Source organism: Bombina bombina, chromosome 6, assembly GCF_027579735.1.
Source record: "Bombina bombina isolate aBomBom1 chromosome 6, aBomBom1.pri, whole genome shotgun sequence".
In the NCBI taxonomy this organism is placed as follows: Eukaryota; Metazoa; Chordata; class Amphibia; order Anura; family Bombinatoridae; genus Bombina; species Bombina bombina.
Window position 1 is genome coordinate 1,046,710,663 of NC_069504.1, and position 14,664 is coordinate 1,046,725,326.

At 37.6% G+C, this 14,664-nt stretch overlaps 1 protein-coding gene across 1 annotated transcript in view; it reads right to left on the bottom strand.

Annotated features, from left to right (window-relative positions):
* LOC128664121 (WASH complex subunit 1) overlaps window positions 1–14,664 on the bottom strand; it is an 86,779-nt gene that overhangs the window by 45,413 nt on the left and 26,702 nt on the right. The window contains exon 2 of the mRNA XM_053718817.1: window positions 2,945–3,138. Coding sequence (XP_053574792.1) covers window positions 2,945–3,081 — 137 coding nt within the window. The 5' untranslated portion in view covers window positions 3,082–3,138. The remainder of the gene's footprint in view (window positions 1–2,944; window positions 3,139–14,664) is intronic.

Sequence of the window (14,664 nt, forward strand, 5' to 3'; positions counted from 1 at the left end):
ACACTGTTGTGTACCAATATACTCAAGCCTGGTAAATGGCAAATTACGAACTAGGGAAGAATTGATAGAGAAAAATATACTCAAAGAACAGAACTGGTACGAGTATATACAATTATCGCATTATATAGGTTACAATAAGAAAAAAACAGACTTTCTTAGACCACTTTCCCCATTTGAGTTAATGTGCTACTCTTCGGGTACTTCGAAGAAAGGACTATCGCAATCATACAAATTACTATTATCGACACATTCCAAACAATTACCCGCATATACCAAGACATGGGAGAGGGAAACACAGATGACCTTAACACCAAATGACTGGCAGACAGTTTTTCAGCAAATGGGCAAAGCTCCATCCTCTATGAATGCCACAGAGACTAATATGAAATTACTTACCAGATGGTACTTAACCCCCAAAAGACTAGCCAGTATCTATCCAAACACAAGCAAGTTATGTTGGAGGGATTGTAAACAGGAGGGAAATCTGACCCATATTTGGTGGAATTGCCCTTTAATACAAACATATTGGACTGACATACATTTAGAAATAGGGAAGATAATAACAATTCAGCTGGAATATAATCCGATTGTTTTTCTACTAAACAAGTTACCTAAAATAAAATGCAAACTGAGAGCTACACTGCTTTACATTATGTTAAATTGCGCTAGACAATTAATACCTAGGCTTTGGAAGAGTATAAGGACGCCTAAGGTACAAGAATGGAGAGACCAGGTGACTAGAGTATTATCACTGGAAAAATATCACTATCAACAAACCAACCGTATTACTGACTATCACTCTATAGTTTTCCTTTGGGAGGAATATCTGGGAACACTTAAGAATACCCCTAGTGGTTTACTCAGAGAGGTAGGAATGCGGGAGGGAGGCAGGAACTAGATAGTAGAAAGTAGCGCAGCAGCCATTCACAATTGTCAAGATTAAATTGTTTATTTATGATCTATATGGTTATGTTATAAATGGGGGATAAATATAGTTCTACTTCAGTAATATAGATGGAACTTTGTTACTGTTCATAGTACTTCACATATTGCTGTTTTGATCCCCTCGTCATTTCTTGTAAACTGTATGTTTTGAAAATCTAATAAAAAAATTTAAAGAAAAAAAAAAAAAAAAAAATAGTTCACTAGAGAGTGTGCAGTGTTTGTATATTGATGTATGTTGAAAAAGGGAGACAGGAGTAAAAAATTCCCTACAGAGCCCACAGCTTTCTTGTTCCTAGGATGTGTCAAGTTCTGAAGATCAAATTCAGTTTCAGTATTCTTCAAGAGAAAATAATGGCTTACACCGGATACATAGCTTTGTCTTATTGACTGTTATTAAAGAATGACCATACAACTTCTGGACAGAACAAACGTGTTAAAGAAAGCCACAACTATGTTTATGGGCTGTATTACATGACATCAGCACTAGAAATAAAATCAAATAGTTTAAAAATGTTAGAAGCTTTGTTTCTGTGTTAAATTAAGTTCATTTTATCCTAAATATTAGTTAACTTTTAAATATTTTTTATGTGGTCAATTTCACGTTTTATAACTCTTTAGTTTCCTTAAAAACAATTTTATCTTCAAGGGACATTAAACCCAAATGTTTTCTTGAATGATTCAGATAGCGCATGCAATTTTAAGCAAGTTTATTCCTATTATCAGTGTTTCTTTGTTCTCTTGCTATCTTTATTTAAAAAGCAGGAATGTAAAGCTTAAAAGAGCTGGCCCGTTTTTGGTTCAGAACCTGGGTTATGCTTGCTTATTAGTTTGCTAAATATAGCCACCAATAAGCAAGCTCTATCCAGGGTGCTGAACCTAAAATGGGCTGGCTCCTAAGCTTCAAATTCCTGCTTTTTAAATAAAGATAGCAAGAGAACAAAGAAAAATTGATAGTAGGAGTAAATTAGAAATTTGCTTAAAATTGCATCCTCTATCTGAATCAATAAAGTAAAAATTTGGGTTTAGTATCTCTTTAATCTCAACCAATTTTACTGACAATATTTGTCAACTATCATTTTTATTTTTTTAATTAAGTGGTTTCAATCTAATATTTTTTTTATTTCATTGTATCTCTCTGTGCATTTACTGTGTATACATTTGTGTTTAGTAAAGATTTAAAGCATTTAAAAGAAAAATCCCTTCTGGGTTATACGAGTGCACTAAAATATAAGCAATATAAAATATACAATGTACATTTTAATTTAACCTTATTTAGGCTTTTAATATCCTTGCATTACATTAGCAGCAACTACTCTCATTGTTAAATGTAATCTAAAAATTGCTAAATGTGTAGGTGCTGAACAAAGGGCGCTGTATAGTGAATGTCGTCCTTTAAGGATTACTGCAATGCAACCACATATACACAGCAGAACTATGATACAAACCACTGAGATGGCAAATGCATTCTAAATAAACATTACAGACACCCAATTAAACCAATACACAATGTTCTTGAACAAAAATATGCAGCGTTGCACCCACTGTTGTGTGGGCTCATTGCACTCTTTAAATCATATAAGCCCAGCACCTAACTCCAGAAGTAATGGTCATATCCACTATCACTCACATATTAACTTAATGCCCTCCCTGTATGAAACAAGCCCAGCACCCATCTCCAGGTAATGCCAAACTCCTACTGTTCATAAGAGGTGTACTCTTATCAAGGGCTTGCTGCTATAATTAATGCTGATTACAATCTAGGAAGGTGAAGAAAATGTCTACACTTAAAGATTCTCAAAGTAATTAATTAATACTCCCTGCTTGTTAAAAGGTCAAATACAGGATGTATAAAGCATCTCACGCAAGAAGCTTCCATGAGACAGACATCATGGCAAAAAGAAATAAAATCTAAACCTTTCATGCAATGACAAGTTTACCATGTTTCCCATTGCAGACAGCTGCTAACAGTGCTAATTTCCCTTTCTCACAGCAAGGGTACCTGTCAAATATGTCGTTAGCTACACTCTGCAAATGTTGCAGGGTGTCTGTAATTTGATGAATTGCCTCCTCCCTGCGCAGGTCTGGCTGAATGAGCGGTACTGAATAGGCCTGAAGCTCCGAGTGCTGCTGTGGCATTGTGACAGTGTCCCCTGCTGAGATAGCAGACACTCCTCATAAGTAGCTTGTTACCACCTAGAAAAAAAAAAAAAAAGATATACATTTAAGAGATATTTTATTGTAATTTTACATTAAGAAAATATGATTTTCTTGTATGACAGAGAACTCAAGGTTTCTTATTCCTAAAAATAGGAGCAATCACCAATCTGAGGCAAAGGAAATTAAATGTAATTATAGCAGGTAATCAGAGCATTTCTTAACGAGCTGGATGAGAGCAATATAAATATGGAAGACAGATGGGGAGAGAGGAGCTGATAAAGATAACAATGCAGTTGAAGTAGAGTGTAACATTAATTAGGAATGAGAGAGTAGAGAAAGAAGAAGAAACAAAAAGTAGGAGAAAAGTCAGAAAAGAGCGAGACAAAGAGAAATAGTGGGATATAGAGAAGAGTGAAATGAATATACAGAGAGAGGAATTTCCTCATTCATTGGTTGATACCCAGACATTTACAAATTGTCTAACTGATCTCTAAGGAGTAGCTAGATTTTTAATAGACGCTATATTTCTATCCTCACACTATGCAGTGGGGCAAGAGAGAATCTACTAGTAACATAAGATTAGCTACATAAATGGCACTCCATTTAACATATATAGTGCTATAATGAGACCAAGCCTTTAAAAGACTGTACGCCATTTTTTTTTAAAAAAAAAAGAGTGTATTCTTGTCTGTTTTACGTCAGTGACAATATGAAACTTGTTGGATTACTCTATGATTACAAGATATGCACCATGCTACAGTGCAGTAATCAATAAAACTGACTGTGTAGCATGCTGGGAACTATAGTTCCAAGGCACCATAATGACTGTACTACCAGCAGTCTAGAGGTGGGAATGTGTATTTGGGAATAAAAATAGCCATCTTGCAGATTGAAGTGCAGTATAATTTTAGATCATAGGGCAACATTAGAACTCACATTTCTAGGAGCCAAGTCTAAGTGCTAATTTGCCGTGCTCTTTGGAACTGTTAAGCCTGAAGTAACTGCAAACAAGCTGGGGGAACAACACATTACTAACTGTATAGATTGCTTTATAACAGCTTTTTTTTTTAAATCAGATCAGTGTTTCCCTGGTCTTTCTGAACTACTGGTACAGCAGGTTGAATTTATTTTTTCAGCTGCTTCTGTCTAAAGAAGATAGCTATGTCATTTACGCCAAAGGCTCGGAGGATAAGTAAGAAAAGACAATAGGACTGACCGCTCTCCTCAGTCTCTCTACTTTCCCAGTGTGACAAATGGTTTATGGGATATATTACATATATTAACGTTTCATTAGAGCAGTGCTTTCCAAACTGTGTGTCGTGACATATTAGTGTGTCGGCGGCAGTGTGTAGGTGTGTCCCTGCTTCAGCACAAATTTTTTTGAATTTACATATTTTTTTGGTTTCCGACTTTGCGCTTGCCGGCTATGCATATCACATGGTTGACACGTGATTGATACCTAGTGGGTCACAGATCATCTGAACCTATTGGTGCAGCTCAGTGGGAACTGAAACTATTCCCATTGGCAGCACATTGGCTCCTGACTGCACGTGTAGTCTTCTCAATCGGCTCATGACTGCATGTGTAGTCAGTGAGTGGGATAGCAGTGTATTCGCAGCGTGGGCAGTCGGACTTGCCAAGCTCTGAGAGTGGCAGCTTAAACGCTTAGCTGAAGTCAGAAGTCAAAGTGTTTTGTTTTTTTTGCAGCTAGCTCCCAGTAGTGCATTGCTGCTCTTGCTCTTGATATATGGATAGGAAGTGGAAGCTTAAAAATGCGAGTGTCTTTATCTAATATTCCACCAAATATTCCGAAACGGTTTTCATCTCATTAACCTCATACATCCCATTAAAACAGTAAATAGCTATTGGTGTTATTAAACTGTTTTTTTTAATTCTTGCACATACATACTGTTACTTGTAAATACATTTTGTTATAATTTATGTATGTGACCATATCTTTTAAAACAAGGTAGTTTAACCTCCTGTTTGCTAGTAGATCTGAATTACTGTGTCGCAAAATGATGTTGGTTTAAAAAGTGTGTCACCAACATGAAAAGTTTGGAAAGCTCTGCATTAGAGTGTATTTTTTAGATTATATATTGTAATACTGGGATACTGTTCTAGAACTTTGATGATAGATAAAATAACACCATGGCAACTAAAGGACTGTAGAGTATTGAAGTGCAATATGTAGCAGCCTTTTACATGCTATGTAATGGCTCTCTACAAGGCTACGTAAAGTACAGCAGGAGGTGATGTGGGAGATGCCGCCTGCGCTCGGTGCCTTCTCTGTGAGCCTGCAGTGTTCCCAGACAAGAGCTGGGCAGGCCAATTAAAATGGTTAAGGGAGTCTCCGATAACAATTTAAACAAAAAAAAGTCTCCGATAACAATTTAAACAAAAAAAAGTCTCTGATAACAATTTAAACAAAAAAAAAGTCTCCAATAACAATTTAAACAAAAAAAAAGTTAAGACGTTAAATTCAGTTGAAACTTGTGAGTCAAGAAATTATTATTTAACAGAGACAAATCCTTTTTTTTTTTTTTATCCAAGTAAAAACTTTATGTGAAATTGTAATTTATACGAATATCCTCTTCACACACCATTTGTGTATCATTTGTCAAAACTATTGTGACACCATATATCTGATCTGAAGGGTAACATTTTATCACAAACATAAGTTGTAATTGTTTAATATTTAACACGTATTATTAAAGGGACACTAAGGGGCTGATTTAATAATGTCTGTCCGACATTATATGCTGTAGCGTATCATGTCCGACAGACATTGTTGAACTACTTGTGCAATGCCGCCCCCTGTAGATTCGCGGTCACTAGCAAGGGGTGTCAATCAGCCCGATCATATCTGATCGGGTTGATTGCTGTCCGCCATTCAGAGCAGGCAGGCCCTTGATAAATCAGCCCCTAAAACTCTTTGAGATTGTAATGTTTGATTCTGCATATTGAAACGATGTTGTAATACAATTGTATTACTGATTTTAGTCCCCTTTCCTGTAATTTAACTTCACAAGCCTAACCTTGGTGAGGGGGAGGGATTGGGGTAGAGGAAGAGGAAGAAGTTGAGGGGGTTTTCTCCATTTCCCTTTTTTTTTTTGTCTGTTTATTTGTTTGTATTTTAGGTTAAGTTTTAATAATATTAAAAATCCCAATACTGTGGTACTGTTCTATATTTATTAACCACTTGAAGATGCCTATTACCATAATTCCAACTGTATGCTATTTGAATGTATTGTATTATTGTTGTTTGTGTTTATTATCACACCCTGCGAGGTGGGTTGAGAATACAATTTGTATTTATTTTTTGTACCTTTTATTAGTTATAAATAAAGATTTAAAAAAAAAAAAAAAAAAAGCCTAACCTTGCCACGTAATAGGCTCCAGCAGAGAATATCAGAGAAAAAAAATACAAAACAACAGATTACTAGCAAAATGCCCCAAGGCAGAACTTTTATCCACTTTCTGCGATTAGATTTTTTAGTGAAAATTTTTCTGCAGATAATTTAGAAATAAAGTTTTAAATTAGGCAGTTACACTAAAGAACCAGTTCAATATTGCAATGTGTTGATTAACTGGAGAATAAAGCACATTTTAACGTTTTATAATATTGTGTAGCAGTTGAATATTGCATTGCAAATTAGCTGCAAAGAAAAAAAATGTTAAGTTTTTTTTTGTTTTTTTTTAATTGAGATATTAGATATTCAAAGTACAAGGCATTTGTTTAGTTACAGTACATGTATATAATATATGCTGGTTGAAACAATACATTATAAGCCATACCAAAAATGTATGAATCCAAAGGTGTGTATGTCAGTGTTGATTCTTTTGAAGGGAATAAAGAAAATGTTGATGGAGGAATACCATATAACGTTCCCACTATATAAAAGAGTCTATGGCAATGTAACAGAATATGGCAAAAAAAAAAATCCAATTATAGGCAAGCAATATACGCATCTATGAAACAATCAATGGAAAAGTAAGTGAAATTAACTTAAAGGGATCTTTTTTTTTTCCGGCGGTCTACATTTAGTGTATAATAGTAAATGAAGTAGATAAAGGGGTGGGGGGATAACAACAGGCAAGAACTGCTCAAAAGTAAAAAGGGAGGGGGTGAGGTGGTAAGATATTGTTAATGTGATTATGATGAGGCTCATGAACTGGTAGGATTCCCTTATGGTCATTGTGTAGTCTATGGAATATATAACAGAGCACTATCACCGAGTTGAGCAACACGTCATAAGCAACCATAGATTGTAGGGGGTGTACAATATCACAAACCATTGGCTTAAATCTGAGACACAAATCATCAATACATTGTCCCAGTACTAATTACCTAGAAGATGTTAATGGTAAGGACAATTATGAGGTACGGAAGACATATATAGTGGCAGGTCGATTCCTAGTTCTTAATCCCCATATCTAAGGTTGACAATAGGTCCATGAGCAATTAGAGGTGACCAAACCCTTCATCTTTCTAAGGTGCATTCCCCAGGGGAGCAGTGGGCACTCCTAGGATCTAGCTAGCTATGGATATGAACAAGGAGCCCTATAATAGTGATAACATAGAGTTGTGTGTTTAAGGGGTATATGATTCTATTGTTTAGGGGTTTGCTTACTCCAAAGGCGGAGATTGGGAATAAAGGCTACTGAGGGTGAATAAAATTATACGTATGTATCAATAGTGAAGGTTTAATACTCATGTAATGGGCCAGTTACCATCTACACCTATTCATATAAGGTTTCAGTGATTGCAGATGCGGTATTTAGGTTATAGCTAATATTGACATCTAGGCATGTGGGTATGGTAGCCATATGAAGTATGCAACCTGTTTATGACCTTAATTGTACCGTATCTGCCGATGAGACAAGTAGCCATGTAGTTGTATGTTTTTTCTGGGCTGGGAGGTCACGCTATGGGAAGCTATGCCCTCATAAATGGCAATTAGGCATGGTACTCCAAACAATCACAATTAGAAAATATGCAACAGTGGCTCACCAATGAAGTAGGGTCAAATGCTAAGTGTAAGGAGCCCATCCTAAGAGCAGTGGAGATATCTACGTCCCTATCTAATACAAAGGTGTCTAGGTGCTTATAATAGATTAGTTGCGTAGTCTAATAACTACCCACAAAATTCACTGGTATATATAATGGCACGGTCAGGGGCCTATAAAGGAGCGACTAAGGTCCTAGTGGGACGAAAGGTACTCTGAGATCTGTGTTGCCCGTTAATTAGGAACATCTTCGGCTAACCAAATGTAAACAGATTATATATATATATATATATATATATATATATATAAACACACAACATGCATGCATTCTCTGCACAATAAGTCAATATATCCTAGAGTGATAAGTAATGCTAATGCACAGGGTGCTGGTAGTCTTAACCTTTGTAACTTAAAACTGTTTAACTGCGGTAGTGTCTTATGGAACAGACCTACTTGTCAGGCAGACAGACAATAGAACTATCCTCCCGAATCAAAAGAGTCAATCAACTGTCCAATATGAGCTTGTGTGGGAGCTTTTCTGAGCTGCTCACATTTCTCATAATTCTGCGTATAAGCCACCCCAAAGTTATTGTGGGTTATCGTGGGTATGTGACTGGATAATGGAGCTTTATTAGGGATGTTAGTTTGCTGCCCAGCAGATCTCATTATTATGGAGTGAAGATTCTGTAGTCGTCGTCGGGAGGGTGGGTTAGATGGTATCTTCGGCCTCAAACTTGGCTGAGTGGGCTGGCGGACCAAAGTGCCCAGCATGGGGGTCTGGGCTGAGATGGGAGTGTGGCTACTCCGGATGAAGAAAGCATTGGAGAGAGGTTTAACTCACGCTCGGTCTGCTCATAAGAGAAGCTTTCCCCCATGTCCATCAGACTAATCGTTGCTTCGAATGCTAAGTAGGTGGGAGGTCTGGATGTGTACGGAGGGATGTGCAGTATTGTGGTAGCACATTTCCTCGTATATGTTTGAGCGTCTGAGCACTGCTCCCCTCGGGATCGCCCCACTGCTGTCTCATTTGGCACAGTATGAGTGTTGGGGCGGTCCTCCCTTGCACCCAGTGAGCGAATGTCGAGAGCAAGCTTGCTATATTTTAGATCCATCCATTGTCCTAGGCCTTCGAGGAGGGCCACCACCGTATTCATCTCTATCTCCATAGTGCGCTGTGGGCAGTCTGTAATGTAGCGGCTGGGGACAAGGGGTATTGTAGAGGTGTCTGATGTTCTCCTCTATTAGCGTCCCAGTAATATGACTAGGTGCCTCCCCCGCTTTAGTTTCGTTGATTGTATCTGCGTGAGGATAGTATAAGGATCTGTGTGGTAGGCCTCTGTCTCATATCAATCTGCTTCCGCTTATAAACTCGATTTGCGGAGTGGTGGTAACAGCATGTATTTCAGATGTGGGTAGTTTCAGCAAGCCAAATATATAATTGATCTGGTCAGGCTGCAGATGGCTCTATGGAAAATCATTAGTTTAGTTTGTCAAGCTTCGGAGCTGTGAGATTTTCCGTCCGCCATGACTGCCTCTTGGCCATGCCCCCCAAATTTTGTTAAGTTTTTAAAATGTCTTGTGAAAAAATCCCTGAGAGCCAGTCAATAATCAATGCACTGCTGATTTGCAGTGCTGCTCCACATTTGACTGTTCTCTTCAAACACTTTGTTCTGGATGCACTGTTTGAAGAGAATAGTCTGATGCAGAGAAGCGCTGCAAAGCAAAACAGCCAACAGTTCCTGCCTGTGTCCCATTCTTTCTGCAGAGAATATATACTGCTTTTTTTGCGATGACATCTCAGATCACAGCATGTGCCTTGAGGATGTATATATGTCTGTACATACAAATATACACATATAAATACATATGTACACACACACACACACACACACACACATTATATATATATATATATATTTAGATATGTATATATCTCAATGCTGAAGCTGTTTTTTCTAACATATCTTTGATCGCTTATAACTTTTGTTGGTTTTTTTTAAATAATTTGTATTAGACAAGGTTAATGAGTGTAAGTGTACTTTGGAATGTATTTTTTAAGTGCTTTGTGCAACTTTTTATTTTGGAAAACAGTTAACCACAGCTCTGAGATGCTGTGATCTGGGATGTCATCACAGAAAATGCAACATGTCTGCAGTAACAAGGGAGTACATGCAGGAACATTTAACACTTTTGCTCTGCAGCCCTGCTCCACATCAAGCTATTCTCTTCAAACAGAACTGGGCTTTGGCTGCCGTGTATGTTTTCCTGGGATTCAATTCCCAGCCACTAGGAGGAGGCAAAGATTGGCAAAAACTTCAAGAGTATTCTATCCATCACACCTCACTGATTAGCCAGTCTAGTCTTTGCCTCATAGGAGGCAGGTGAAGAATTGAGGTGCTCTTATGATTCTTTGTTGAGAGACACATTTGTTTCCACAAAGAGATGGTACAGAAAGACAGAGGGAAGATTGGAGTATGGGGGTAGTGAGACAATTACTTCCTGTTAAGGAGTTATTCACAAGACTACCACAGGTGTCACAGGGACCGGTCCCCTAGCCTCCTCCTGTTGGGTTATAGAGATACTCCTTACAGGGATCCTCTGCTGTGATGTACAAAGCACTGAATGGACACTCTACTGGAAGCAGGCATTTTTGTACGTGTGAGTGCAGTTTCAGGTAAGTTCTATTTCATGGGTGCACTCAAATAGCCCACCGGCTATTAGTAGGCACAGGTATGACACAGTATATCAGTCAGGAAAAAAAAATTAGCCAGTGTACACCACCATACAATTTCTTAGTCTAGCATATTATTTCAGGAGAGATATGTGTGCTTAAAACCTGTTTAGTGAGTGAATGGACAGTGTATTTTTTCTGAATAATTTTCTTGTGACTTTACAACATCTTTAGTGCTTCTCATAACACTTTGATATAGCTACAAGGGGGTATGATTTACACTAATTTCAATTTTATTAAATAGTACTGAATAATTGACAATTGTCAAGAGTTTTTTGTTAGCTACAAATTATTTTCAGAACTTATTTTTCACTCTTGTCCATTAATGGTTAGGTTTTCAGCTTGCAGCAGCTTTCTCATCTCCTGCTATTCTAGGATTTTCTGGAAAAAAATCCTGAATTATTTATATTCTGCTTATATTCAGAATAACTTCTGTGGTGTATTATTTGTCTATCTTTATTTTATTTTTTTTGTAACTAATTGAGCATACTTAAATTCTCCCCAATTCTGCAAATGTAAATCCTTTAGAGAGATCTACTGATTTTACTATTCAATTTATACATGTATTTTGCAAATTAGTTGCTATTGAACCCCCAAGCACAACAATTCTTGTATGGATTACCTGTTGTTGGCCAAGAAATCTAATGCTGCTCTTGTCTCTAAAGTAATCTCAAGGTTTTAAAGATTTTGTAAGCTCCACTGTCTGAAATGTTGGCACCTATGCCTCCTTCAAGTAAGCGTAAAAGATCTAAATCTGACAATCAAACAACTGTGGATTTTGCTTCCTATTCTGGTTCGCTAAAAATGAAACTAGCGAAAAATCTCCTAAAGGTTTAGACTCAGACTCCTCAAATTTGTCTTCTGAGAGTAAATATATTTCCGATGAGCAAGAGTCTGTCACCAAACAGGATTCTGAATCATCTACCTTTATGTTTAAATTGGTATACCAATATTATATATGTTAGGAGTACAAGAACCTAATCCGGCAGAGGATACGTCAGTTAAGCAAGTAGATTTAATTTCAAGCCTGCTGTAAAATAAGGCTCCTTAAGTTTTTTCCTGTACCAGATGCAATTTATGAAATCACTACCAAGGAATGGGCAAAGCCTGGTATTCCTAATAACCCAGCTTTAAAATGTAAAAATTTGCTTCCTTTTAAATCTTCTAATTTGGATCTTTGGGAGTCCATACCTAAGGTAGACAGTAGCAGTACCATTTCTTTTTTAGTGAAGCATATTACTATTCCGTTAGAAGTCAGTACTTTGTTCAAAGATCCTATGGACATGAAACTAGAGTGTTACCATAGAAAGGCGTTTAAACAAGTAGGTTTTTTATTCAGATTAGTAGTTAGTATGGCTTGTGCTGCTGCACCCTCAACTTTATGATGTGCCAATCTATCTTATAAGAGTTCTGATGACTCTATGGACCTTCAAATTGAAAATAATTAGAACTATCCTTCCTCTACTTCAACATTGAAAATTCACCTCGACCATAGATCTGAAGGATGCCTATCTTCATATCCCTATTCACAGGGAACATTATCAGTTTCTCAGATTTGTCTTTCAAAACAAGGTTTTCGAGTTTGTAGCTTTACCATTTGGTCTAGCTACTGCTCCCAGAATGTTCACAATGGTTCTGGCAACCCTCATCTGTAATCAGAGCTCCATCTTTTCATTTAGCAATTTCTAATAGAAACAAATCTCTTGTTATTTTTTCAGCAACAGGGATGGAGGAAAGATTTTCCAAAGAGCTCAATCCATTTCTCTGGGGGTTTTCTTTCTTCGCCCATCCTGGACAATAATAATGGCTGACGCAAGTATCCTAGTTTGGGGCACAGTAAGGGGGTCCAGAAGAGCGCAGCGAGTTTGCTCTCCTCTAAAGGCGAGGTTACCAATACATGCGTTAGAAAACTGTGCGATCTTCAGTTTTCTTTAGAGCTGGCTTCTTCTAAAGCAGGAGCCTTTTTGCGTTTTTAATCGGACACTAACTGCAGTGGCATATATCAATAACCAAGGAAAAACTTGCAGCTCTTTAGCGACGAAGGTGTCCAGAACTCTCCAATAGACAGAGGACAATTGTTCTATAATTTCTGAGATTCATATTCTATATGTGAAAAACTGGGAAGCGGATTATCTTGGTTGCCAATCCCTTCATCCAGGAGGAATGTTCTCTTCATGCAGATCTCTTCAGATAGTTAAAAAGGTAGAGTCTTCTAGAGACAGACCTAATGGCTTCTCGATTAAACAACAAGCTTCCCAGATATTTTGTGAGGTCCAGAGATTCTCAGGTAAAGTTATAGATGCTCTAGCTAGCAACTCCTTGCTCCATTCTCTTGGCATACATATTTCCTCCTACTGATCTGCTTCAGAGAGTGATAGCTCGAATATAGTAGGAGCTATCAATTGCACCAACAGAACTTACTTGGCTTGCGGACATGGTTCAAATGTCTAACATCCTCCGTGGTCTCTCCATCGTTGCCACATCCTTTTGTCTCAGGGTTTGTTTAATTATAAAAAATCTCTCAACTTGACGGCTTGGAAATTGAATGCATTGTTTTAACCCCTTAAGGACCACAGCACTTTCTGACCAAGGCTATTTTTAGATTTCTGCTGTGTTTGTGTTTAGCTGTAATTTTCCTCTTACTCATTTACTGTACCCACACATAAAAATATATACAGTTTTTCTCGCCATTAAATGGACTTTCTAAAGATACCATTATTTTCATCATATCCTATAATTTACTATAAAATAAATTATAAAATAAGAGGAAAAAATGAAAAAAAAACACACTTTTTCTAACTTTGACCCCCAAAATCTGTTACACATCTACTACCACCAAAAAACACCCATGCTAAATAGTTTCTAAATTTTGCCCTGAGTTAGAAATACCCAATGTTTACATGTTCTTTGCTTTTTTTGCAAGTTATAGGGCAATAAATACAAGTAGCAGGAGGCGGCAAAAGGCACCACAGCAAAGCTATTTCTAAACCACTTTTTTTTCAAAAGTAGCAATATTTACATTGGAACACCGATATCTGTCAGGTATCCCTGAATATCCCTTGACATGTATATATTTTTTCTTTTAGAAGACAACCCAACGTATTGATCTAGGCCCATTTTGGTATATTTCATGCCACCATTTCACCGCCAAATGCAATCAAATAAAAAAAATCGTTCACTTTTTCACAAACTTTTTTTTTACAAACTTTAGGTTTCTCACTGAAATTATTTACAAACAGCTTGTGCAATTATGACACAAATGGTTGTAAATGCTTCTCTGGGATCCCCTTTGTTCAGAAATAGCAGACATATATGGCTTTGGCGTTGCTTTTGGCAATTAGAAGACCACTAAATGCTGCTGCGCACCACACTTGTATTATGCCCAGCAGTGAAGGGGTTAAATAGGTAGCTTGTAGGGAGCTTGCAGGGTTAATTTTAGCTTTAGTGTAGAGATCAGCCTCCCATCTGACACATGACACCCCCTGATCCCTCCCAAACAGCTCTCTTTCCTCCCCCACCCCACAATTGTCCCCGCCATCTTAAGTACTGGCAGAAAGTCTGCCAGTACTAAAATAAAGTTTTTTTTTACAACATATTCTGCTGTGTAGGATACCCCCTTAGCCCCTAACCTCCCTGATCTCCCCCCAAACAGCTCTCTAACCCTCCCCTCTACCTTATTGTGCGCCATTTTGGGTACTGGCAGCTGACTGCCAGTACCCAGTTTACAATAAAATGTAGTGTAGCTTCCCCCCCCTTCCCCCCCCCCCCCCGGCAGCTGTCTGCCAGTACCCAGTTTACAATAAAATGTTTATTTTTTCATA